The 24,063-nt window shown below is 51.6% G+C and overlaps 1 protein-coding gene across 11 annotated transcripts in view; it reads left to right on the top strand.

Moving 5' to 3' along the window:
- LOC135897954 (neprilysin-1-like) overlaps nt 1-24,063 on the top strand; it is a 752,274-nt gene that overhangs the window by 23,122 nt on the left and 705,089 nt on the right. For all 11 annotated transcript variants that reach the window (XR_010563211.1, XR_010563210.1, XR_010563209.1 and 8 more), the window contains exon 2: nt 2,317-2,383. Coding sequence is in view for 8 of the 11 variants with exons in the window: in XM_065426667.1 (XP_065282739.1) it covers nt 2,331-2,383 (53 nt within the window). In the remaining 3 variants the exon portion in view is untranslated. The remainder of the gene's footprint in view (nt 1-2,316; nt 2,384-24,063) is intronic.

Below are 24,063 nucleotides of genomic sequence, written 5' to 3'. Positions count from 1 at the left end.
AGAAGCACAGGCAACGTGCACAGGCGCCGTCGCCACACTCTTCTCCCCTCTCATTACTAGTCAAAGAGGATTTTGAACAAATAAAGCGCATGAAGGCCAGCTTGCCACACTATGGGCACTTTCTAATATAGAGGGGTGCATTGGCACGTAGACTGTGTTACCTTGGACTTTGTTAACTTGTTGTTTTGTTACTTTTGTTTAATAAGTCCTTCTGCGTTTCGCTCTTCTGTTATGTTTGTACCATCTGGACGGTGCTTCTTGAGTGCCATCGATGCGTGGAATTGTATATCTGTACGGGTGAGCGCTTTTCCCGTCTAAGAAATGTCATCGCTCAGCGCCGGACGTGCCCGCATGTACCAGACGTTTCTCGAATGTTATCGATGGGCGGTTTGTCACCGAAGCTGGTCTAAGCTGATTGCGTGTGAGACGCGAATTGTGTAGAACTCTATGGAAGACAAGCGGGCGCCAGTGATTACTATGGAAACTTCGATTACTCGTGTATAAAAGCCGACGCCCATGACCGGCAGATCAGATTTTCGTAGATCGGCGACTGCGTTCGCCGCTATCGCGCTTCTTGGAGTGTAGCCTGTTTTTGAGGGCACAGGTTCGCCCAATTACACGGTGGTTTCGTCATTCCCAGTTTTTATACTTCACAGGCACTAATGCGTGACAACATATAGCGTATCTTTTAAAATTAAGAAATTATGCGGTTATATTTGGACCCGAAATATTAATGTTTCAAAGTTGGCGGATGCATGTTGTGTGGCAGGTCTACGCGTAAATACAAGTGTTCGTCTGACCAGACGATGTGCTGTGGTTCGTACGCACCCTAAGAAATTCCTGTGACGAACAATCTGTCTTACACGCTACCTTGGCAGCTACACATATTAAAGTGACAAGATTTTGTTGCTTCCTGTAACCCAAAGTTCCTTATTAAACGTTCTTGCCAGCTTATTTCTATTCAGAACTGGTAATGCCTTGCATTTTGTTCCTGTTGTTGTTCACCACTGCTGTTCATGTTACTACTTCGTTCATTCACTTTATTTGTTCTTCACAACATGACGTACGCATTGTGAAAGGGGCAAAGAATAAAAGCCGTTTTATTACGGCTTGAAAGAAATCTTGGTCCCCTTGGCATTACGGCAACGAAGAAAGACAGGCCAGAAAAGCTGCACTGGCAATTGTACTGCCATTTTTGCTTGTATGATTTTTTGGCGCTTTGTTACTTTCATTCTGTATTACATGTCGCTCGATAATGCTTGTCCAATTTGCAGTTCTTATGTATTACTGGCCGCCATCTTGCTGTTCTGCCAACTCCTAAGTAGCGGTGACCTCGTGAAGTTGTTAGAAAAAATAAATAAATAAATATTAAAGAGAAATTATGGAGTTTTACGTGCCAAAACTCCGATTTCATTATGAGGCACGCCGTAGTAGGGGACACCACAAATGTGAACCATTTGGGATTCTTCAATGTGCACCTCAATCTAAGTACACTGGTGTTTTCTCATTTCGCCCCCATCGAAATGCGGCTCCCGGTCAAGCTGTTACAGCTTTCAATTCCGTACTCTTCCTTTTCAAAGAAAATAAATATAATTATTTATTAATTCATTATTGTTTTAAGCCTGATTCACCTCCACCACGGGTCAGCCCGGTACTGCACTATCTCGGGGATCAGCGCACACATTGCTGTCACCCATACGGACTTAAGCCGGTCAGGGTATTCCCCCTTGGAAGCGCATGCGGTAATGCATACAGGGACTAGAGGCCTACAGCTTCGGTAGAAAACGTTATCACAACGCTTGCGCTATTTTACACGAACCATCAGGTAGGTGTTAACTAACCACCGAACACGGTGGTTAGTTAACACCTACCTCACTGGCAACCATGCCCTCGAATCACGCAACACCGATGACCAGCTTGGCGAGCAAGGCACCACACGCCAGTGATGTTTAATGCCGTTTAGATTACCGCGGCGGAAAAAGTGCGCATGCGCCATGTGCGAGCCCTCACAACTAATGGGATGGCACTCCCTTGCACTCTCACCGTTGTGCGCATCTCTTCTTTCCCCCTCTTCATACAGTGCGCATGCGCGGGGCTCTTGAACCGGAATTTCGCCCTTTTCTTGCAGAACAAGCCTAGGGTCAGCGAAAAATGCGTTAAAAGAAAAGGAGCTTTTCATAGCATACCGTAATGTGCCAAGAACCAAGCAAAGAGTGCGTCGATATAAAGCCGACTTTTTCGCCTTTAGCGATTCTATGATAAAACCTAAGTGTACCAGGAACAGGCTCTCCAGATGTTTTGCTTTGTTATTTTCAGGCACACATTCAGTTATGAAGAAGCAAGCTCCTGAGGCAGAGTCCGGCAGCGGAACAGGGGATAAATCGTAAGTTCTGGGAATGTGCCAGATGATGGTTTCAGTTCTGTGAAGGGCTAGCGGCTTAAATTGCCATTAGACTTTATTAAGTATGAGCGGACTTCTCCGAGTAACAGCACTACCCCACATTGTGTCAGTGACGTTGATTAGTGCGAAATACTTATAGCATTTGGTAATAGCTGAACTTATACACCTAATGAAGTCAGCATTGTTAAATCGCAGCGCTGAGCTCAACTAGTCAAAAAATTTAAAGCCCTTGAAAATTCGGGGCACTGGTCTGAACTCTCTGTGTCATGCACGTTAAACAAGTCTGGTAGCAGGTCGAGTCCTCAGAAGTGATTTTGAAGGACGCGATGAGTGAGCCCCCGTGTCCCAGAATTACAAGTAGCCTTTCTTTATTAGCTTTATTTAGTAGCTTTTAAATGTGAGGTAGAAATGCGTTCTCGAAGATTTTCGGTATATTTGCTTAGTGCCTGGCTCGCCTAGAAGTCAAGCTGAGAAGACTGCACCAGGATGCTTCACGTAGACATCCTTTCGCGATAGCTTCTGGCCCCCACCCAAGTTTTCTGTGACGAATTGCTGCTTGTAGAAAGCAGGTTTATTCCAAGTCTAAGGTTGAACATGTCCACTTTGAATGGCCATCATCTGCTTTTGTCACTAGAAAAATAGATTTAATTGAAGCTGTTTCAAGTGTAGCCGGTGGAAGAGCCACCAGGGACAATCGCTTTCTCATTCATTTTACGGATCAGAGGAGTCCGGAACCACCCCGCACTCCTAGAGGGACGGTTTGGAAACCTAATTAGAATGAATAAAAAAGCAATGTCTCGAAGGACGGCCTAAGCTGTTAGTGCTTGGGATTCTGCTAAGCATAAATGACTTCACCACCTTACCACTTTTATTTTACAATTCGAACATGTGTTATATATAATAAATAGTTGAAATTTCTTAAACTTAGATTACCTAGCTGCATATTGCCATTTGTCGTGCAATTCCATTTCTCCTTTTACTGAGCACGCAATGGCCGAATTATAGTGCATGCGGTTTGTTATTTTTATGTGATGTGTTCTCCGAAAAAAAATTTACCCATGCTATATTTCAAGGACAACAGCACTAAGTCCTGTCACATCCGCGCTGCTTAAATCCAGTAATATCCATATCGCTATAATGCCCAATCCAGCAACTAACAGAGAAGTAAGTTTTGGAGCCGCTAGTGAGAAATTAGGATGAATGATCCAAGTGATAGCCAGTTAGCTGGTACGCTAATACCAGAGGGAGTTAAGTTGCTGCGAGTGTGATCGGCAGAAATATTTGAATTCGACCCGTCCCATGACTCCTCTTCAGGTTCACTTGCAAATGAACTCACTACAAGGTGCAGCAATGATTTTGTTCTCGTTCTGAAAATGCGCAGGCGAGTGCTTTGAAGCTTCGCACACCATAGAGCGTAGTATGCGGCTTCGACGGGTCTAGCAATGCTCCGCAAGGGTGTTGGTGGTTCTCTCTATCGCTAATACATATGACGTACGATATGTGTACAAGTTGGCTTACTACGTGGGCTTTGGCGAACTGTCAGTGTTGTATATTCAGGTACAAGTGCTTTATTTTTCTTGAAATACACCAAGAAAGGCACAGATGGTTAAGTTATAGGAATACCTGACGGAGACCTCTATACCGGCTATACAAGCATGGAACATTTCAAGTGGATAGTCACAAGTTCGCAGCATGCAGCAGGTTTTTGTAAGCACATCCTGAAAGTAACTCACATAATAAAGAAACTGAAGAAGGTAGAAGATTCACAGCTCATTTCATCTATAGAAAAATATACCAAACATAAAATACATTACCATGCATGACAAGTGCACCCTCCGTAACGCAAAACGTTTTTTATTGACTAAAAGGAAAGAAGATTCGTAAACTGACTAATGGGAACGTACTGGTTGACAATATACATTTAGTTGCTTTTTAAAATTGTCTACACTGGCCTCAAAGTACACATTTGTTTCGAGTTAATGAGGAAGGACATTTATTTGGTAGGACATGGTTATCCGCCGTGATTTTTCTGCGTACATATTTTTGAAAGAATCGTTTGTATTTATCAATCAATCAATCCATCACTCATTCTATCAATTTTTCATTTTCTCTGAAATAGAGAAGGAGACATGACTAAAAACTCGCAAGCTTGACGGAGTTCGTGCGCCATTTTTCAACTTGGCAGTACAGCAGAACAACAACAACAAACAATGATTTTTTTTGACAAAAACAAACATTTGAGGGAGAACAGAATAAAAAAAAAGCACTAGGTAAGAAACAGCGCTATTCATTGCCGTACAAAAGAAAAGAGCAACACGCTCTGGGAAAGAAAGAAACAATATAACAATAAAATGCATCTCGTGTGATCACATAAACTTGTTAAGGAAACAAATGTTTAATGAAAAAATTTGAATACTCAAAAGGGTCAACTATTTCTTGGTTTAACTTGTTGAATAACACTGGCAGAGCTTAAGAGATAAATTTTTCAATGTAATATCCTATGGGTGTCAGAACTATCCACGTTTCTTTATGGCTAGTCTGCTGGGCATGGTTTCTTTTTGCAAGTTCTGCAAGACGACCAATATAATTTTCACTACTTCGTGAAGTAGCTTTGAGACGCAATAAAGGTTTGTAATTGCATAAAGCAGACGCGGGTAACATTCCATATTAAAGAAACAGGTCACGTGTTGGGAAACAGTAAGGTACACCAGCAATGCATCTCACAGCTCTTTACTGAGGCAGGCAAATTAGTGATACTCGTACCCGAAACCCAAAGTAGTACCCCAAACGGTACGGCAGTGTTGTAAGAAAGTGAGCGAATTACAGAGCTATAAACGAGCAGCCTAATTTTAACAGGAAGAATAGCGCACAGGCGAGACACAAAACTGAGTGCTGAAGATATTTTTGACCTGATATAATCAACATGATCATTCCAAGTCAAGTGCCTAGAAAATATGACGCCAAGGATTTTGACATAATCTACAATCTCTACAAGATGCTGGCTTAAAAATACATTGAGCAATCTGGATATTATCTTCACTTTTGGAAAGTATAATACCGTTTTTGTATCTTTGAAATTAATCTAAAGAATATTTGCTTTCGGCCATGTATTCATGAATCTGGTGTTCTACTAGCTTTCTCTTCGATATCAATTTCCGATTTCCGGATATGAACACTGAAGTGTCATCAGTATAAGACACAAATTTACTGTCAGTTCCACAGTGATAACTCCCAACATCCCGATAAGATATCATTTAGATAAATTAACCACAAAGGCTACACCAAAAGGCTTCCTTGAGAGACTCCTGCACTAATATTTGTATTGAATACAAGGAACTAAAAGCTTCTTGTGAATGTACAAGAAGGCGCTGAGAAAAAGGCGCGATCACCATGACTACTGCTGTCAAGTGACCAGTGAGATTACGATGGCTTCTTGTTTGGTAATAATGCGAAAGCATATATGCCCCTAACGCGAAAATCCGGCTTTGTAACTGGTGGCGTGACTGAATGCTGGTGCCAAAACTGCCCGACAGGAAAAAGGACATACGGGTTGAGAACATATGGGTTGCAGTTTTCGCTGGATCTGAAACTGAAACGCGTCTGACAATTCTCGGTTAACTTACTTCCCAGCGCTTTGTGGCTGCTAGGTACGGGTTAGACCTTTCTCTGCATATGAAAGTGAGACGCATGGCAAAAAATCTATGAGCACTTCGCTGAACTGAACTGCGATAGACGAAAGCCTGTCTATAACTCCCTTTATTGCTGTTCTCAGCACTGTTCTGCTAATGGACGCCGCCGTGGCCGCGAGCATGGGATGCAAATACAGCCATATGGCTTCAAGGTTTGTCGCCAATGTGCGCGCATCCCCCCCCCCCCCCCCCCCCACGTCCGCGCTCTCCGACGCGCCCACGTGCACAGCGCTACTGGCATGGCGCCTCCTCTTCTTGCTCCCCTGGCCGGTAATCACCGCTTTCCTTCGTCCACCACAGACTGTGCACGGACACTCTAGAGCCCCTAAAGCTAACGCCTTAAAATCTCGGACAGCTTTCTTTCGTGTGCACGCTAAGGCTGCTCTGCAGCGGACGGAGATTACGCTCGATCTGAAACTGAGACGCGTCGCACAAATCTTGTTAGCTTCCTTCTCAGTGCACGCTATATTATAGGTAAGGGTTGGACCATTCACTAGATGTAAAAGTGAGACGCATCACATAACACTCGGATAGCTTTCTTCCCGCCACGCGCTATCGCTGGTACGTACTGTTTGGAGCTTTCGCTCGACCTGAAACTGAAAGCATCCCAGAACTCTGGGATAGCTTTCTTCCATGCGTACACTATGGATGAAAAGTGCTGTTTGGAGCTTTCGATTGGTCTGAAACTGAGACGCATCGCACAACTCTCGGATAGCTTTCTTCCATGCGTGCACTATGACTCCAACGTACTGTTTAGAGCTTTCGATTGGTCTGAAACTGAGACGCATCGCACAACTCTCGGATAGCTTTCTTCCCGGGGCGCGCTATGGCTGCAACGTACTGCTTGGAGCTTTCTATGTATCTGAAACTGAGAGCGTAGCTCAATTTTCGGATAGCTTGGGGGATTGCCAGGCGGCGCCGAGAAGTGCGGACGCGCAAACATCGGCTTTGTTTCCTGAAATGTTTTCGGTGGTACAGTCCGCGAAAACGCTTGAACATTCTGCATCATCCGACGCAGTTTGTTGCGGGGATCAAGCCGATACCGGATTTATATCGGTAGGTGCTTTTCTCGAACTTTTAAACGACCTTGAACTTTTCGCGACGCCGGGCGGTTCTAACCCTAACGGGTTAACGCTGGTGAGGAGTACGGGCTAGGCCTTGGCCTAACTCCGGCTAGTGGGGCATCATGCCCAAAGTCGAGATGGTGGAGGGGGTAGAAATCACCCCGAAGAAGCAAGGTGCCCCGGCTAGACCACGGCAACGGGCAAGACTAAGAAGGCAAGGCAAGAAACTTCCAAGTCGACGCCGAGCCTGGTAAAGCAGGGAGGCGGCAGGGGTGGCCGCCGCATGGCAGCCCCGCGGAATGAGCTGGAGAAGCTGGCCGCAGCCTCAAGGCTCCCAAAACTGCCACGGGACCATATTCGAATCATCGTTAGGCCAAGGGGTGGCCTCGACGTGAAAAAGATCAGCGCTATTAGGGTGGCACAAGCGCTGGCTATGGCGGGGGCGCTTTCACCCGACGAGGTTGGCGAAGACATCGTCTGCCCAAATAATGTGCAAAACATCTGCGTCGTCTCAACACCAGAAGAAAGGAACGCGCGTGCTTACGCGATGGTTCAACAGATGCACCTGCGCGAAGGGGTCTTTGAAGTGGCCGCGTACATGGCCGCCTCGGACAATACATGCAAGGGTGTTGTGAGGGGAGTCGACATCGAGTTCAACGACGCTCAGCTCCGCGCGATGATCGTACACCAGCGGAACCCCACCGCGTTGGAGGTGCGTCACATCAAGACCACCACCACGGTTATCGTCCTATTTGACGGACTGAGGGCGCCGAACTTTGTCATGTGTGGAGCGGGCATGCTGCCTTGCTCTCTATACAGAAGGCAAGTTGATGTGTGCTACGCTTGTGGGGAACTGGGCCACATGGCCGATGTATGTCCGACCCCGAGTATGAAGAAGTGCAGGGGATGCGGAGCCGCGTCCCCCACTGAAGGGCACCAGTGTGAGGCGAAATGCGGCATATGCGGAGGCCCCCACCCAACGGTTGATCGTAAGTGCGAGCAACGCTTCCAAACGGCGTATGTCGTCAGGCAGAGACGCCGAAGGCACCGGCGGAAGAAAACTGTCGACGCCAAGAAGGGCGCCAATGCGGCACATGAGGTGAGCCAGGCACTGACGTCAGCGCTACGGAAGAGGAGTTCTTCGAGGGGGCGTTCCCGCTCGCGCAGTCTTTCCCGCTCTAGAACGCACTCCCGCTCACGTGGGCGCTCCGTGCAACGAGGGCGCTCTCAATCTAGGGGCCGCTCCAAGTCCAAGGTGCGCATCGCAGGAGGTCCCACCTGGGCCGACAAAGTGAAACAGACGAAGCAGACGGGCCGGACGCAACAAGCCACCGCACAGGAGAGCGAGCGGGTGCACGATCCCAGTATCGCGCAGTTGATGAGCAAAAACGCCAGTCTCAAGGAATGAATTCAGAGAATGAAGGCCGACTTTGAGGCCTTCCGAAACGCCAGCGTCGTCCAAGCGGCCACGGCAAGACAAACGTCTACGGAAGAAGGGGCCGCAGCAAGGGCGGTCAAGCGCAGAGCCACCTCCTCCCAGGGTATGGTTGAGGATGTGAGCACGGCGGAGGCTGCCATGCAGAGGTCCTTGGACCGCATGCAAAAATCCTTTGCCGAGCTGGTACAGAGTTACCAGACCCTTCTACTCAGAGTGCAGCTGCTTGAGAAAGAACTTGCCAAGCGATGTGACCTACACTACGGCGAAGCCGCCAGGCCGGGGGTGGTGTCCAGTGAAATGCTACAGGACAGTCAGCAGTCGTGGGCTCACGAGCAAGATGGCACCCCAGCCCACCTCCGGTCCAACATGGCCAGACCGGATAGTAAGCTCATCGTGTGGCAGTGGAACTGCGCCAGCTTCCGGAGGCGCAGGCCTCAACTGGCGCAGTTCATCAAGGCCCGGGAGCCGCAAGAGAGGCCCCACGTCATTTTGCTACAGGAAACAGGAATGGAAACTATTTCCCTCCAGGGATACCGAGCTGTCTCCTCGTTAACGGAGAACGGGCTCGGCATCACTATACTTATTGCAAAGAAGTGCGCCTTCCAGGAGCACGATCTCCGTCTTGGCAACACCAAACTGGAAGCGTTGCTCGTCGAGATCATACCCAACAGTTGGCTGAAGAACAGCGTCTACGTTATCAATGTGTACTGCTCTCCTAGGGACAACCGGCAGACTTCCTACAGCCTAACAACCAAGGCATCGTCCAAGGCGAGGGAGACGCCGCTTGTTATGGCGGGTGATTTCAACGCGCCGCACGAAGCCTGGGGCTATGTGAGAAGCATTCCCAAAGGCTGCAGACTCCTGCAGGCAGCGACTGACAGCTCCCTGGAACTGATAACCGACCCCCATTGCCCCACGCGCATGGGAAACTCGGTCTCGAGACACACCACCCCAGACCTGGCCTTCGTCAAGAACGCGCCGGGAGCGGAGTGGCACAACTTACAAGAGAACCTGGGCAGTTGCCACTACATCGTGGAAATCTCCCTACCGGTCAGCGCGGCCCTGCAGATGGCTTTCGAAATAGTCGACTGGGACGCCTTCCGAAAGAGAAGGAAGGACGACCACGAAAAATACGAGTCGTTTGCGGACCTCGTAGCAAGGACGTAGCTGCGGTCACCAGGACCGTGGAAACGGACCTCAAAGTCGACCACATGGACGCTCGATTGGCGCACCTGCTCGAAACCAAGAATTCCCTCACGGCCAGATGGAAGACGCAGAAGCTGAATCGCAACCTTCGGAGGAGGATCGCGGCCCTCAAACGCGATATCGAATAGCCCTGCAAAGAGCTCGGCCAGCAGCGATGGAACGAAGTTTGCGCGTTGGTCGACGGCCAGATGCGTGCGGGAGGTAAGTGGAACCTCCTCAAGCAGTTATTGGACGACATGCAGTCCAAGAGAAACCACACTCTGGCCATCGATAGGCTGGTCCACAAGCTGAATAGCGAAGGCGCATCTAATAACGAAGTGATGGACGAAGTCGCACGTCGCTACCTCCCCATCGGGCAGTCCGGACCAGAAGATTACCCGGCCTATGGCGGCAAGGTGGACGAGGAGCTCGACTCCCCCTTCTCCGTCTCGGCGGTCAGAGCGGCCCTTCAAAGCCTCAGCGGAAGATCGGAGCCCGGGCCGGATGGAATCTCGAACAGACTCCTTCGAAATCTGGAAGACGGCTCGATCGAACTGCTCACTAAAGAAATCAACGATGTCTGGGAGGCCGGCATCATACCGGATGCCTGGAAGGAAGCCACGGTGATCCTAATTCCGAAGCCGGGCAAGACACCAGCCATAGGCAGTCTGCGACCCATTTCGCTCACGTCTTGCGTGGGCAAGGTGGCGGAGCATGTCATCCACAACAGAATATTGACACGTGTACTTATCTTTATCGGGCGACCACGTTTCGCCGCTTAACAACTGTAATCGCACAGCGAGGGACGCGCCTGAATGTATCCGATGTTTCTGGAAAGTTATCGATGCTTCTACCTGGCTGTCTGTTGTCGCCGAACCTTGTGTTATCTGATTTCATCCCGTAACGCGAATGGTGTAGAACTTTGTGGAAGGCACACGGGTCCGAACGATTAGTCTGGAACATTCGACGACTGCTCTATAAAAGCCGAAGCACTTGACCCGCTGATCAGATTTTCGACGATCGCCGACTGTGTTCGCCGCTATCGTTGTGCTTTAAGTGTAGCCTGTTTTGTGGGCACAGGTTCGCCCAGTAAAAGCTAGTTTTGTCTTACACAGTACTGCTACTGTGTTCTTTCTTCACCGTCACTACCACGTGACATCTGGTGGAGGTGCTAGTGCGTTCATGTACCGAACGCCCCGCAAAGCCGCGATCCAAGCCCGAAGCCCGAGGACAAAACCGACACCGCCCAAGACCAGCGTGCTAGCCGCAGACTGCAAGGACTGCCCCCAGAGCACGGACTTCTGCCTGAGGCGACAAAGAAGATCGTGGTCAAGACAACCTCAATGGCTGCCCCAGCGCCCCCGTTATCTTACAACAACCCCGGGACCCACCGACCTTCCATGGAGCAGCGACTGAAGACCCGGAATCCTGGCTGGAGTACTACGAGCGAATCGCGACATTCAACAACTGGGACTCCGACGACAAGCTGCGGCATGTCTACTTCGCCTTAGAAGACGCCGCCAGAACGTGGTTTGAGAACCGGGAGTCGACCTTAACGACATGGGACCTCTTCCGTAGCGGCTTCCTGCGCACCTATACGAGCGTCGTGCACAAAGAAAGGGCCGAAGCCATGCTGGACGCCCGAGTGTAGCTACCGAACGAGAACGTTGCTATCTTCACGGAAGAAATGAAACGTCTCTTCCGCCACGCCGACCCGGATATGCCCGAAGAGAAGAAAGTCCGCCTTCTCATGCGTGGTGTGAAGGAAGAACTTTTCGGCGCAATGGTGCGAAGCCCACCGAAGACCGTAGAAGAGTTCCTTCGCGAGGCAACCAGCATTGAGAAGACACTCGAAATGCGGAACCGGCAATTTAACCGCCGTACGAGCTCTACCCACTACGCAGGAATTCAATCACTGGCCACAGACGATCTGCGCGAGACCATCAAGGCCATTGTGCGCGAAGAACTGCGCAAGGTCTTGCCTTCGTCGCAGCCTCAAGTGGCCTCGATCGCCGACATCGTGAAAGAAGAGGTGCACCGATCCCTTGGAGTTCCTGAGGTGGAACCAGAATCACCGCAGCCGGAGGCAATGACCTACGCCGCCGCCGTCGCCCGCCGTCAAGGCCCCCCTGCGCGACCGCGCCAGGGTCCTGCAACGCCGCAATTCCGTCGTCCGCCGCCGCCGCCGCAGCCAGCACGCCAATACGTCGCCCAGCGCACCTACGCGAGGAAGACGGACATTTGGCGAGCCCCCGACCACCGCCCGCTCTGCTATCACTGCGGAGAAGCCGGCCATGTGTACCGCCAATGCCCATACCGCGACCTGGGACTGAGAGGGTTCGCCGTCAACGCGCCGCGTCGACAGCTTGGCGAGCGCCCACGTGAAATCGCCGATTACCTAGCCGCCACTCAGCAGAACTCTCGACGACCATCCCGTTCACCGTCACCAGGCCGCTACCTGTCACCGCAGCGTCGACCATACACTGGCTCAGCTCGGGGCCGCTCTGCGAGCCCATATCCGGAAAACTAAAAGCAGCAACCGATGGAGGTGCGGTTGCTGTTCGTCGAACTGACGAAGAACCTCCGCCGCCGACGAAGTCGATGAAGAAACCATCTCGACGACCTAATGACGACACGACGCCGTCCCTACGAAGTCAGCAAGCCAAGACTACACCGACGAAAGACGACTTGACGACGCGACGTTCCAGTATCAGTTCAACACGACGCAGCCGTGATCCGACGCCAAGACCTAACTGCAACGCCAGACAAAGAACCACCGACCTCGACGTGCTTCTCGACGGCCACGCAGTTACCGCCTTAGTGGACACCGGTGCTGATTACTCCGTCATGAGTGGACACATCGCCGCCCATTTGAAGAAGGTTAAGACTGCATGGGAAGGCCCTCAAATTCGCACCGCTGGAGGACACCTGATTACGCCGACTGGAATCTGCACGGCAAGGATAACCATTCATGACCGGACTTACCCTGCCACCGTCGTTATCCTCCAACAGTGTTCTCGAGACGTCATTCTCGGTATGGACTTCCTGAACCAACACGGCGCAGTCATCGACCTGAAGTCGAAGTCAATAACGCTGTCGGAAGATAAAGCGATACCGCCGGAGAGCTCTCGTAGTCACCACGCCTTGAGTGTGCTCGAAGACCAAGTGAGCATCCCGCCCCGCTCCAGCATTGTTCTTTCGGTCGGCACCGAAATACCCGCTGACGTAGAAGGTGTCATCGAAGGCGACCAACGCCACCTGCTAGACCGTGAAATTTGCGTCGCAAGAGGGATCGCTCGACTGCATGGAGGGAAAACTGAAGTGTTGCTGACAAACTTCAGCCCGGAGTTCAAGCACATCAACAAGGGCACGACGATCGCATACATCGAGGAATTTCAGGAAACCAGCGATGCGTTTGTCCTCTCGGATTCTGTTGCATCTACCCCGACGACCGTAGTTCCCGAGCCAGACTTCGACATAAATCCAAGTCTCCCCGTGATTAAGAAGCAACAGCTCAGAAGTCTCCTTCGACGATACAAAGACTGCTTTTCGACGTCATCGAGGATTCGACAAACCCCAGTCGCAAAGCATCGCATAATAACCGAAGCGTGCGCTCGACCACTCCGCCAAAGCCCTTACCGAGTTTCGCCGCGAGAACGCGAAGCTATAAGAGAACAAGTCGACGAAATGCTGCGCGACGACATCATCCAGCCGTCGAAAAGCCCGTGGGCATCCCCTGTTGTCCTGGTGAAGAAAAAGGACGGAACCCTACGTTTCTGCGTCGATTATCGTCGTCTGAACAAGATCACGAAGAAGGACGTATACCCCCTTCCACGGATAGACGACGCATTGGATCGGCTCTGCAACGCTAAGTACTTCTCCTCGATGGACCTCAAGTCTGGCTATTGGCAAATAGAAGTCGACGAAAGAGATCGCGAAAAGACCGCCTTCATCACCCCAGACGGCCTCTACGAGTTCAAGGTTATGTCATTTGGACTGTGCTCGGCGCCTGCAACGTTCCAGCGCGTGATGGACACGGTTTTAGCGGGATTGAAATGGCAGACCTGTCTCGTTTACTTGGATGACGTCGTTGTATTCGCCGGAAATTTCGACGATCACCTTAGGCGGCTTGCCACAGTACTAGAGGCCATCAAGTCATCAGGGCTCACTCTGAAGCCAGAAAAATGCCGCTTCGCTTACGACGAGCTTCTGTTCCTAGGCCACGTCATCAGTAAATCCGGAGTACGCCCCGACCCGCAGAAAACAGCTGCCATCGCAAAGTTCCCGCAGCCCACCGACAAGAAGGCAGTGCGTAGATTCCTTGGCATGTGTGCCTACTACAGGCGCTTTGTCAAGGACTTTCCACGCATCGCCGAGCCGTCGACACGTCTAACTAAATGTGATGTTGAGTTGAAGTGGGAAACGCCGCAGGCCGACGCATTTGCAGAACTCAAACGACGCATGCAGTCGCCGCCGGTACTTGCGCACTTCGACGAGTACGCCGATACAGAAATCCATACTGCCGCCAGTAGCCTAGGCCTCGGTGCCGTTCTAGTCCAGAGAAAAAACGGAGTCGAACAGGTGATATCTTACGCTAGCCGGTCGCTGTCAAAAGCGGAAGGCAACTATTCTACGACCGAAAAGGAATGCCTCGCCATCGCTTGGGCTACAGCTAAATTTCGCCCTTATCTTTATGGCAGGCCATTCAAAGTCGTCAGTGACCATCACGCTTTGTGTTGGCTAGCGAGTATAAAGGATCCTTCAGGACGACTGGCGCGGTGGAGCCTCAGACTACAAGAATACGACATCACTGTAACCTACAAGTCCGGACGAAAACACTCCGATGCCGATTGCCTATCACGTGCCCCCATTGACCCGCCGCCGCAAGATGACGAAGATGACGACGCCTTCCTTGGCATGATAAGCGCAGAAGACTTCGCTGAGCAGCAACGGGCAGACCCGGAGCTAAAAGGCCTGGTGGAATATTTGCAAGGGCACACCGACGTTGTCCCCAGGGCATTTAAGCGCGGACTATCTTCCTTCACGCTTCAAAACAATCTCCTCGTGAAGAAGAACTTTTCACCAGTCCGCGCCAACTACCTTCTTGTTGTCCCGTCAGGACTTCGTCCAGAAGTATTGCACGCCCTACATGACGATCCGACCGCTGGACACCTCGGTTTTTCCCGGACACTCTCGAGGATACAACAAAAGTATTATTGGCCGCGCCTGACCGCCGACGTCGCCCATTATGTCAGAACATGTCGAGACTGTCAGCGACGTAAGACACCGCCGACAAGGCCAGCCGGATTACTACAGCCAATCGAGCCTCCTTGCCGACCATTCCAGCAGATCGGGATGGACTTGCTGGGACCCTTTCCGACGTCAACAACCGGAAATAAGTGGATCGTCGTGGCGACAGACTACCTCACCCGCTTCGCTGAAACTAAAGCACTGCCGAAAGGTAGCGCAGCCGAAGTGGCGAAATTTTTTGTCGAAAACATCCTGCTGCGACATGGCGCCCCAGAAGTCCTCATCACCGACAGAGGAACGGCCTTTACAGCGGAGCTCACCCAAGCCATTCTGAAATACAGTCAGACAAGGCACAGGAGGACCACGGCCTACCACCCGCAGACGAATGGCCTTACGGAGCGGCTGAATAAGACCCTCGCCGACATGCTAGCGATGTACGTCGACGTCGAACACAAGACCTGGGATGCTGTCCTGCCGTACGTAACATTTGCTTACAACATGGCGGTGCAAGAAACAACACAGATCACGCCGTTTAAGCTGGTTTACGGCAGGAACCCGACGACGACGCTCGACGCCATGCTGCCCCACGTCACTGACGAAGAGAATGTTGACGTCGCTAGCTATCTCCAGCGCGCCGAAGAAGCCCGACAGCTCGCCCGCCTACGGATCAAGAACCAACAGAGGACCGACAGCCGACGCTACAACCTCCGACGACGCTTTGTTGAGTACCAGCCCGGCGACCGTGTTTGGGTTTGGACACCGATACGCCGACGAGGACTCAGTGAGAAACTACTCCGACGCTATTTCGGACCCTACAAGGTCATCCGACGTATTGGCGCTCTGGACTATGAGGTCGTGCCAGACGGCATTTCGCATTCACAGCGGCGCCGCGCACGATCTGAAGTGGTCCACGTGGTGCGCCTTAAACCCTTTTACGGACGCTGACGAAATTCCTTATTTTTTGTTGTTGTTTTCTTTGCTATGGGTGTTTTTATTTCGCTTGTATGTAGCATCGGGTCGATGCTTTTTAAGAGGGGGGTATTGACACGTGTACTTATCTTTATCGGGCGACCACGTTTCGCCGCTTAACAGCTGTAATCGCACAGCGAGGGACGCGCCCGAATGTATCCGATGTTTCTGGAAAGTTATCGATGCTTCTACCTGGCTGTCTGTTGTCGCCGAACCTTGTGTTATCTGATTTCATCCCGTAACGCGAATGGTGTAGAACTTTGTGGAAGGCACACGGGTCCGAACGATTAGTCTGGAACATTCGACGACTGCTCTATAAAAGCCGAAGCACTTGACCCGCTGATCAGATTTTCGACGATCGCCGACTGTGTTCGCCGCTATCGTTGTGCTTTAAGTGTAGCCTGTTTTGTGGGCACAGGCTCGCCCAATAAAAGCTAGTTTTGTCTTACACAGTACTGCTACTGTGTTCTTTCTTCACCGTCACTACCACGTGACAATATCGAGACATGTCGATGAACGACACCTCCTCCCGCCGAATGTGGTCGGCTTCAGACCCTCGCTGTCCACTCAAGAGGTCATGCTGCTGATCAAGGGGCAGGTCGTCGACGTGGTCACGAGAGACGTCCGAGGCGTCTTGGCGCTGGACATCGCCAAGGCCTTCGACACGACCAAACACAAGCACCTCCTCGACTCTGTGACGAGACTGAACCTTGGCGAACGCTTACACGCGTACGTGAGCTCTTTCTTAAGGGATCGCAAGGCCACGATGAAGTTGGGCCAGATCAAGTCGGACGGATATGCGCTGGGAGCCTGCGGCACGCCGCAGGGTGCGGTGTTATCGCCACTGTTCTTCAACATCGCCATGAGAGACCTATCAGTCCGGCTCGACCGAATCGGGGCCGCCAGTCTCAATCACGCTCTCTACGCGGACGACATCACCATCTGGTGCGGCGGTGGGTCGGACGCAGCGGTGGAGCGGGCCCTGCAAGAGGCCTTGCACGTCCGGAAGAATTCCTCGAGGGCACGGGACTGGTGCTCTCGCCGACCAAGTCGGAACTCTTGCTGCATCGGCCCAACAGAAAGGGCCGTAAGTTCGACACGACGCTGGACCAAGTACCGATCGAACTCAGAACGAAGACGGGTCAGCGCATCCAGAGGGTGGATTCTCTGAGGGTGCTGGGACTGGTCCTCAATGCAAAGGGCAGCAACGCGTAAACGATCGCGTGCCTGAGCGCGAAGACGGAGAACATGCTCAGACTCGTTTCGCGAGTGACGATCAGGAAGGGGGGCATCAGCGAAGCCAATCTCATAAGGATCTACCACGCCTTCCTCATATCAACCACGTGGCTTCTGCGCTAAGCTGGTCGCGGTAGGAGGAGAACAAGATCGACGCACTCATGAGGAAGAGCTATAAACGAGTCCTCGGCATCCCCGTGACGACCAGCACGGAGAAGTTGATGCAACTTGGGGTCCACAACACCCTGAGCGAAGTGGTGGAAGCACAGAAAACGGCACAGATCGTTCGCCTCTCTACCACCAAGGCCGGCCGTCGAATACTCGAGATGGCGGGTCTGGCAGCCATGGCCGAGGAGCCGTGCACAGTCCCGCTCTGCGAAGGAGAAAGGGACGTCTTCCGAGTCTCCCCGTTCCCGAGGAACGTTCATCCACAACACAACGAGGCCCGGCGCGCAGCCAGAGCCCGAGCACTCATCAAGACGGCCCTGCAGAACCCAGAGCTCGCGTCCTTTGTCGACGCGGCGCGGTATCCCGGATCAAACTCCTACGTGGCCACGATGGTTGACCCCAGGGCAAGATCCTGAATGCTGCGTCTATCCAACGCTCGACGGCGTTCATCGCAGAGCAAATCGCAGCGGCGCTAGCTCTGTGCGAGCCCGGGCGCATGCATATCTTCACGAACTCCAGGTCGGCGGCGATGGCCTTTCTCGCCGGCTCTGTCTTGGCCGAGGCTGCGGCAGTGCTGAGGACCCGCAAGACAGGCACGGCCCGTCACGTGATCACTTGGTTCCCGGCTCATATGGGCCGGAACGTCTCCCCCGGCTCCATCAACCCGAATGAGCTGGCCCACGACCAGGCGCGAGGTCTCAACAACCGCGCCGGTCCTAGGGGCCCGGCTTCGCAGGGGATCGACCGAACCACGGACACGCTGCTAACTTTCCACGAGATAACTGCTCACTACCAGCTGGGACGCAGGCAGGTTCCGGCTCCTCACCCGAAGCTAGGCGGACCCCAGGCCTCAGTGTTGACAATGCTGCAGACGGGCTCCTTTCCATCTCGTTCAGGGCAGAGCCACTACACTCCGGGTGTGGATCCCCGCTGCCCAGACTGCGTCCCAGCTGGTAGTGAGCGATCCACCTTGAACCACATGCTGTGGCAATGTCCTGTGTTGCGCCACTCGCCTTTCAACAGGCAAGAAGATTGGGATGAAGCCGTCAAGAGCGACAACCTTCAAGTCCAACTTCGGGCTGTCCAAAGGGCCTGCGCCAGGGCTGAAGATCACGGTCTTCCGCCCCGGGCGCCGGTGCGGCCCGCGACTACGACAACGTAGTCCCTAAGGACCAATTAAAGTTTCTTGTCTGTCTGTCTGTCTGTCTGTCTGTCTGTCTGTCTGTCTGTCTGTCTGTCTGTCTGTCTGTCTGTCTGTCTGTCTGTCTGTCTGTCTGTCCGTCCGTCCGTCCGTCCGTCCGTCCGTCCGTCCGTCCGTCCGTCCGTCTGTCTGTCTGTCTGTCTGTCTGTCTGTCTGTCTGTCTGTCTGTCTGTCTGTCTGTCTGTCTGTCTGTCTGTCTGTCTGTCTGTCTGTCTGTCCGTCTGTCCGTCTGTCTGTCTGTCTGTCTGTCTGTCTGTCTGTCTGTCTGTCTGTCTGTCTGTCTGTCTGTCTGTCTGTCTGTCTGTCTGTCTGTCTGTCTGTCTGTCTGTCTGTCTGTCTGATAGCTTTCTTCCATGCGAGCACTATGGCTGCAACGTTCTGTTTGGAACTTTCGCTGTATATGAAACTGAGACGCATCGCACAACTCTCGGATAGCTTTCTTCCATGCCTGCACTATGGCTCCAACGTAGTGTTTGGAGCTTTCGCTTGGTCTGAAACAGACGCATCGTGCAACTCTCGGATAGCTTTCTTCCCGGGGCGCGCTATGGCTGCAACGAACTGTTTGAAGCGTTCTCTATATCTAAAACTGAGACGTGTCACGCAACTCTCGGATATCTTTCTTCCATGCGTGCACTATGGCTGCAACGTACTGTTTGCAGCTTTCGCTTGACCTGAGACTGAGAGGCATCGCACAACTCTCGGGTAGCTTCATTCCATGCGTTCCCTATGGTTGTAACGTACTGTTTGGAGTTTTCACTGTATCTGAAACTGAGACATCTCGCGCAACTCTCGGATGGCTTTCTTCCAAGAGTGCACAGTGGCTGGAACGTACTGTTTGGAGATTTCGCTTGACCTGAAATTCAGACGCATGTCGCAACTCTCGGATAGCTTTCTTCCCGGGGCGCGCTATGGCTGCAACGAACTGTTTGGAGCTTTCTCTGTATCTGAAACTGAGACGCGTCGCTCGATTCCCGGATAGCTTTCTCCCATGCGTGCACTATGGCTGCAACGAACTGTTTGGAATTTTCGCTGTACCTGAAACTGAGACGCGTCGCACAATTCTCGGATAGCTTTCTTCCATGCGTGCAGTATGGCTGCAACGTACTGTTTGGAGCTTTCGCTTGGTCTGAAACGAGACACATGGCACAACTCTCGGATAGCTTTATTCCATGCGTGCACTATAGTTGCAACTTAACGTTTGGAGCTTTCGCTTGGTCTTAAATTGAGACGCATCGCACAATTCTCGGATAGCTTTATTCCATGCGTTCACTATGGCTGCAGCGTACTGTATGGAGCTTTCGCTTTGTCTGAAACTGCGACGCATCGCACAACTCTCGGATAGCTTTCTTCCAGGCGCGCGCTATGGCAGCTACGTGTGGCTTGGAGCTTTCGTTCAATCTGAAACTGAGACGCGTTGCACAAGTTGCGTTAGCTTCCTTACCTGTGCTGGTTCTGTGCTCCGTATGGGTTTGATCTTCCGCTGGATCTGAAAGTGAGACGCGTCGCACAACTCTCGGATAGCTTTCTTCCCGGCGCGCGCTATGGTAGCTGCATGCGGTTTGGAGCTTTCGTTCAATCTGAAACTGAGACGCGTTGCACAACTCTCATGAGCTTTCTTTCCTGCTTGCGGTATGGCCGCTACGTACGGTTTCGAGCTTTCGCTTGATGTAAAACATAGACGCGTCACACAACTCTCCGAAGCAGGGTTTGTACGAAGCTAATCTCTCCTAAAGAGTGCTTGCCTTCGTCGTTCTTTGGTTTTCTCTGTCTTTGCACGCGCTGTAAGTGATGTTTGCACCAGAATTCTCGTTTGCTTTCTTCCCCGCGCGTGCTGTTATTGCTACGTATGGGTTGGAGCTTGTGTTGCACCTGAAACTAAGACGTGTCGCAGAACTCTCGGTTTACTTTCTTCGTTGTTCGCGATGGCTGGAACGGGAGGAAGCGGTCGTTTCGCCCTGCTTCTCCTGGAGTGTATACTTGAGAATTCAGCCCAGTTGCTCCTAGAGCAGAGCAGCTGCGGGAAAGGGTGGTTTGATGATTTCAAAGCTGCGCTGGTGCCTGAGCGTGAGTCTTTAGCAAGGATTCCTGCTGCATAGGCTCGCGCTATCGTGACGCGCGCAATCAATCAGAGCCGTTTCGATTCCACCGGGGAAATATTGAGCCGGATAAGGTCCGGGCGCGCTGCGCCGGCTTCGTTTCCGTCCATGTCAATGTGGGAAAGCCTATGTAACGACCATGCGTTGTGCGTTCACCTAGGAATGGGCAGCGTTTGAGTACCTCGGGCGAGAACTCGCCCATGAAAGTGCTCCCCGTCGGCGCACCGATGCAGCTGTCAATTGGACAACAACACCAATTGGCAATTGGACAGCAACGAGAATAAGATTCCGAGCTTATGTAGCGACAGGCCAAGCGATTCGGCACCGCTACCTGTGGGTTATTTCACCGCCATGAAGATCAGGTGAACGCTGGGAAGCTGCGCTTGCCTCTTTTTCCGTTAAAGGAAGAGCTGGTGGTTTTTGTTTGCGGCGGGCGCTATGGCTGCTATGTTCGGGTTGGAGCTTTCGCTGGATCTGAAACTGAGGCGCCTCGCACAACACTACAGGGCGCTCTTTTTCTGCTGCATGCGATGGCTGCAACGGGACGAAGAGGCTGCTCGGCCTTGTTTCGCATAGGGAATTACTTAGGGCTTTCGCTGCGCGTATTGCAGGCTTTTCTGAAACGCGTCGCAAGAAACCCCTGCGCTTTCTTTCTCGCTACGCGCGCGTTCCCTGGCGCGATTGCGCGGCGCGCCAACGTGATTTTATAGCTGCATCCAAATTATTCCTGCCTGCACAATACATATGCTTCTTCTTGCATGTCACCAAGCGCTGCAGCCTAAGCACTTTCAGAGCTTTCAGTCGTCACGGCTGTATATTTCTTAAATTTGCATTGAATGCGCTGGAATGTTGCAGTAAATGCGTATTGTAGTGCAACCGAGATATTTCTGGGCTGGATAGCATCACGGTGGGAGCAGCGTGAAATATCTGAACCCAGCCGATGCAACATTAGAGTACCTCCGAGAATAGCCCTTTTCGAAAAGGTAAATAAAACGACACCTCAAGGATATCTCGCTGCAGGGGTAGTCAAGCAGCTGTACGAGCTCATGGACGAAAATACACCGCTTCGTGGCGATAACGATATACGCGACGCGAAGCAGCAAGAACCACTTCGCCCCTTTGCAGCCATCATGAGCTGCGAGAAAAGCTATCCGAGTACGTGTTGTGCGACGTGTATCAATTTCAGATCCAGCGAAACCTTCAGCCCGTGCATAGCACTCATTGCGCGAACAGCGAAAAGAGCTATCCGAGACTTGCGCCAGGCGTCTCCATTCCACATATATCGAAAGCTTCAACCTGGGCAGTTATTCTGACACGCTCGCCTTCGGCGAAACTATCGCCTTGGCAAGGCCTCCGCGCTGGTATGGCAGTTTTAGCAAAACCGGGCAATAAACAGCGCCATCTAGTATTTCCCGCCTATATCATTTTAACGTCATCGTGTCGATGGGTGCTCTCGACATATATTGAATAAACGAACACGTCTTTTGGGGTCTTTTGGCGTTATGTTGGTGGTGCAATGTTGTGAAAATAAGAGAGGTGGTAGTCTATAGGAGCCTTTTTGGTGGCGTCTCACACGCATTCTTTCATGGCGATATTTCTTGATTCATTTATTATAAAGCATTTCACACTTTCTCATTCAGTTTATTTTACCTGAAGTGGCCGTAACCAGCCGTAGTCAGTGCGCAGAACACGTACTGCAGCTACTACAACCGAAAACAACACACCCGAGCCGCTCTCCGCTCGCGCGGCGAGCAATCTCATGCGATTTGAAGCGTATGACAGCCCGTATGAGTAGTCCCCGCTGACGTCATGGGTGAGCAGTCGCTTAATTTATTGAACGTGGCTATCACGGCGGCGAAATTATTGTGGAAGGCGAACGTTTCAGACTACAACCCTTGTACGTAGTACCCAAAGTGCGAACAGCCACAAAAACTTTGCGAGAGTAGTGCGAGGCGTCTCAGATTCAGATGCAGCGAAAGCTTCAGCTTGTACGTAGCACCCACATTGGGAGCAGCGACAAGAAGTATGCAAGATTTGTGCGAGGCGTCTCAGATTCAGATACAGCGAAAGCTTCAACTTGTACGTAGCACCCATATTGGGATCAGCGACAAAAACTATACGAGAGTTGTGCGAGGCGTCTGAGATTCAGATCCAGCGAAAGTTTCAACCTGTACGTCGCACCCATATTGGGAGCAGCAACAAAAACTATGCGAGTTGTGCGAGGCGTCTCAGATTCAGATACAGGGAAAGCTTCAACATGTACGTAACACCCATATTGGGAGCAGCGACAAAAACTACACGAGAGTTGTGCGAGGCGTCTGAGATTCAGATCCAGCGAAAGCTTCAACTTGTACGTCGCACCCATATTGGCAGCAGCGACAAAAACTATGCGAGTTGTGCGAGGCGTCTCAGATTCAGATACAGTGAAAGCTTCAACTTGTACGTAGCACCCATATTGGGAGCAGCGACAAGAATGCAAGATTTGTGCGAGGCGTCTCAGATTCAGATACAGCGAAAGCTTCAACTTGTACGTAGCACCCATATTGGGAGCAGCGACAAAAACTATGCGAGTTGTGCGAGGCGTCTCAGATTCAGATACAGGGAAAGCTTCAACTTGTACGTAGCACCCATATTGGGAGCAGCGACAAAAACTATACGAGAGTTGTGCGAGGCGTCTGAGATTCAGATCCAGCGAAAGCTTCAACTTGTACGTCGCACCCATTTTGGGAGCAGCGACAAAAACTATGCGAGTTGCGCGAGGCGTCTCAGATTCAGATAAAGGGAAAGCTTCAACTTGTACGTAGCACCTATATTGGGAGCAGCGACAAAAACTATACGAGAGTTGTGCGAGGCGTCTGAGATTCAGATCCAGCGAAAGCTTCAACCTGTACGTAGCACCATATTGGGAGCAGCGAGAAAAACTAGGCAACAGTTGTGCGAGGCGTCTCAGTTTCAGATCCAGCGAAAGCTTCAACCTGTATGTAGCACCCATATCGCGAGCAGCGAAAAGAGCTATCCGAGCGTTGTGCCAGGTGTCTGAGATTCATCTCATCAACTTTTCTCATCATCAGCCTGGCTGCGCTTACTGCAGGGCAAAGGCCTCTCCCATGATTCTCCAACCACCCCGTTCATGTGCTAATTGTGGCCAAGTTGTCCCTGGAAACTTCTTAATCTCAGCCGCCCATCTAAATTACTGCCGCCCCTTGCTACGCTTCCATTCTCTTGGAATCCATTACGTAACCATTGATGACCAACAATTATCTTCCCTCCTGACAACATGCCCGGCGCATGCCAATTTCTTTTTCTTGATTTCAACTATGATGTCATTAACTCGCGTTTGTTCCCTCACCCAATCTGCTCTCTTCT

This window comes from Dermacentor albipictus, chromosome 2 (assembly GCF_038994185.2).
Source record: "Dermacentor albipictus isolate Rhodes 1998 colony chromosome 2, USDA_Dalb.pri_finalv2, whole genome shotgun sequence".
NCBI classification, from domain to species: Eukaryota; Metazoa; Arthropoda; class Arachnida; order Ixodida; family Ixodidae; genus Dermacentor; species Dermacentor albipictus.
The sequence above is the reverse complement of the archived record's forward strand: the minus strand, read 5'-3'. Positions and strand labels throughout refer to the sequence as shown.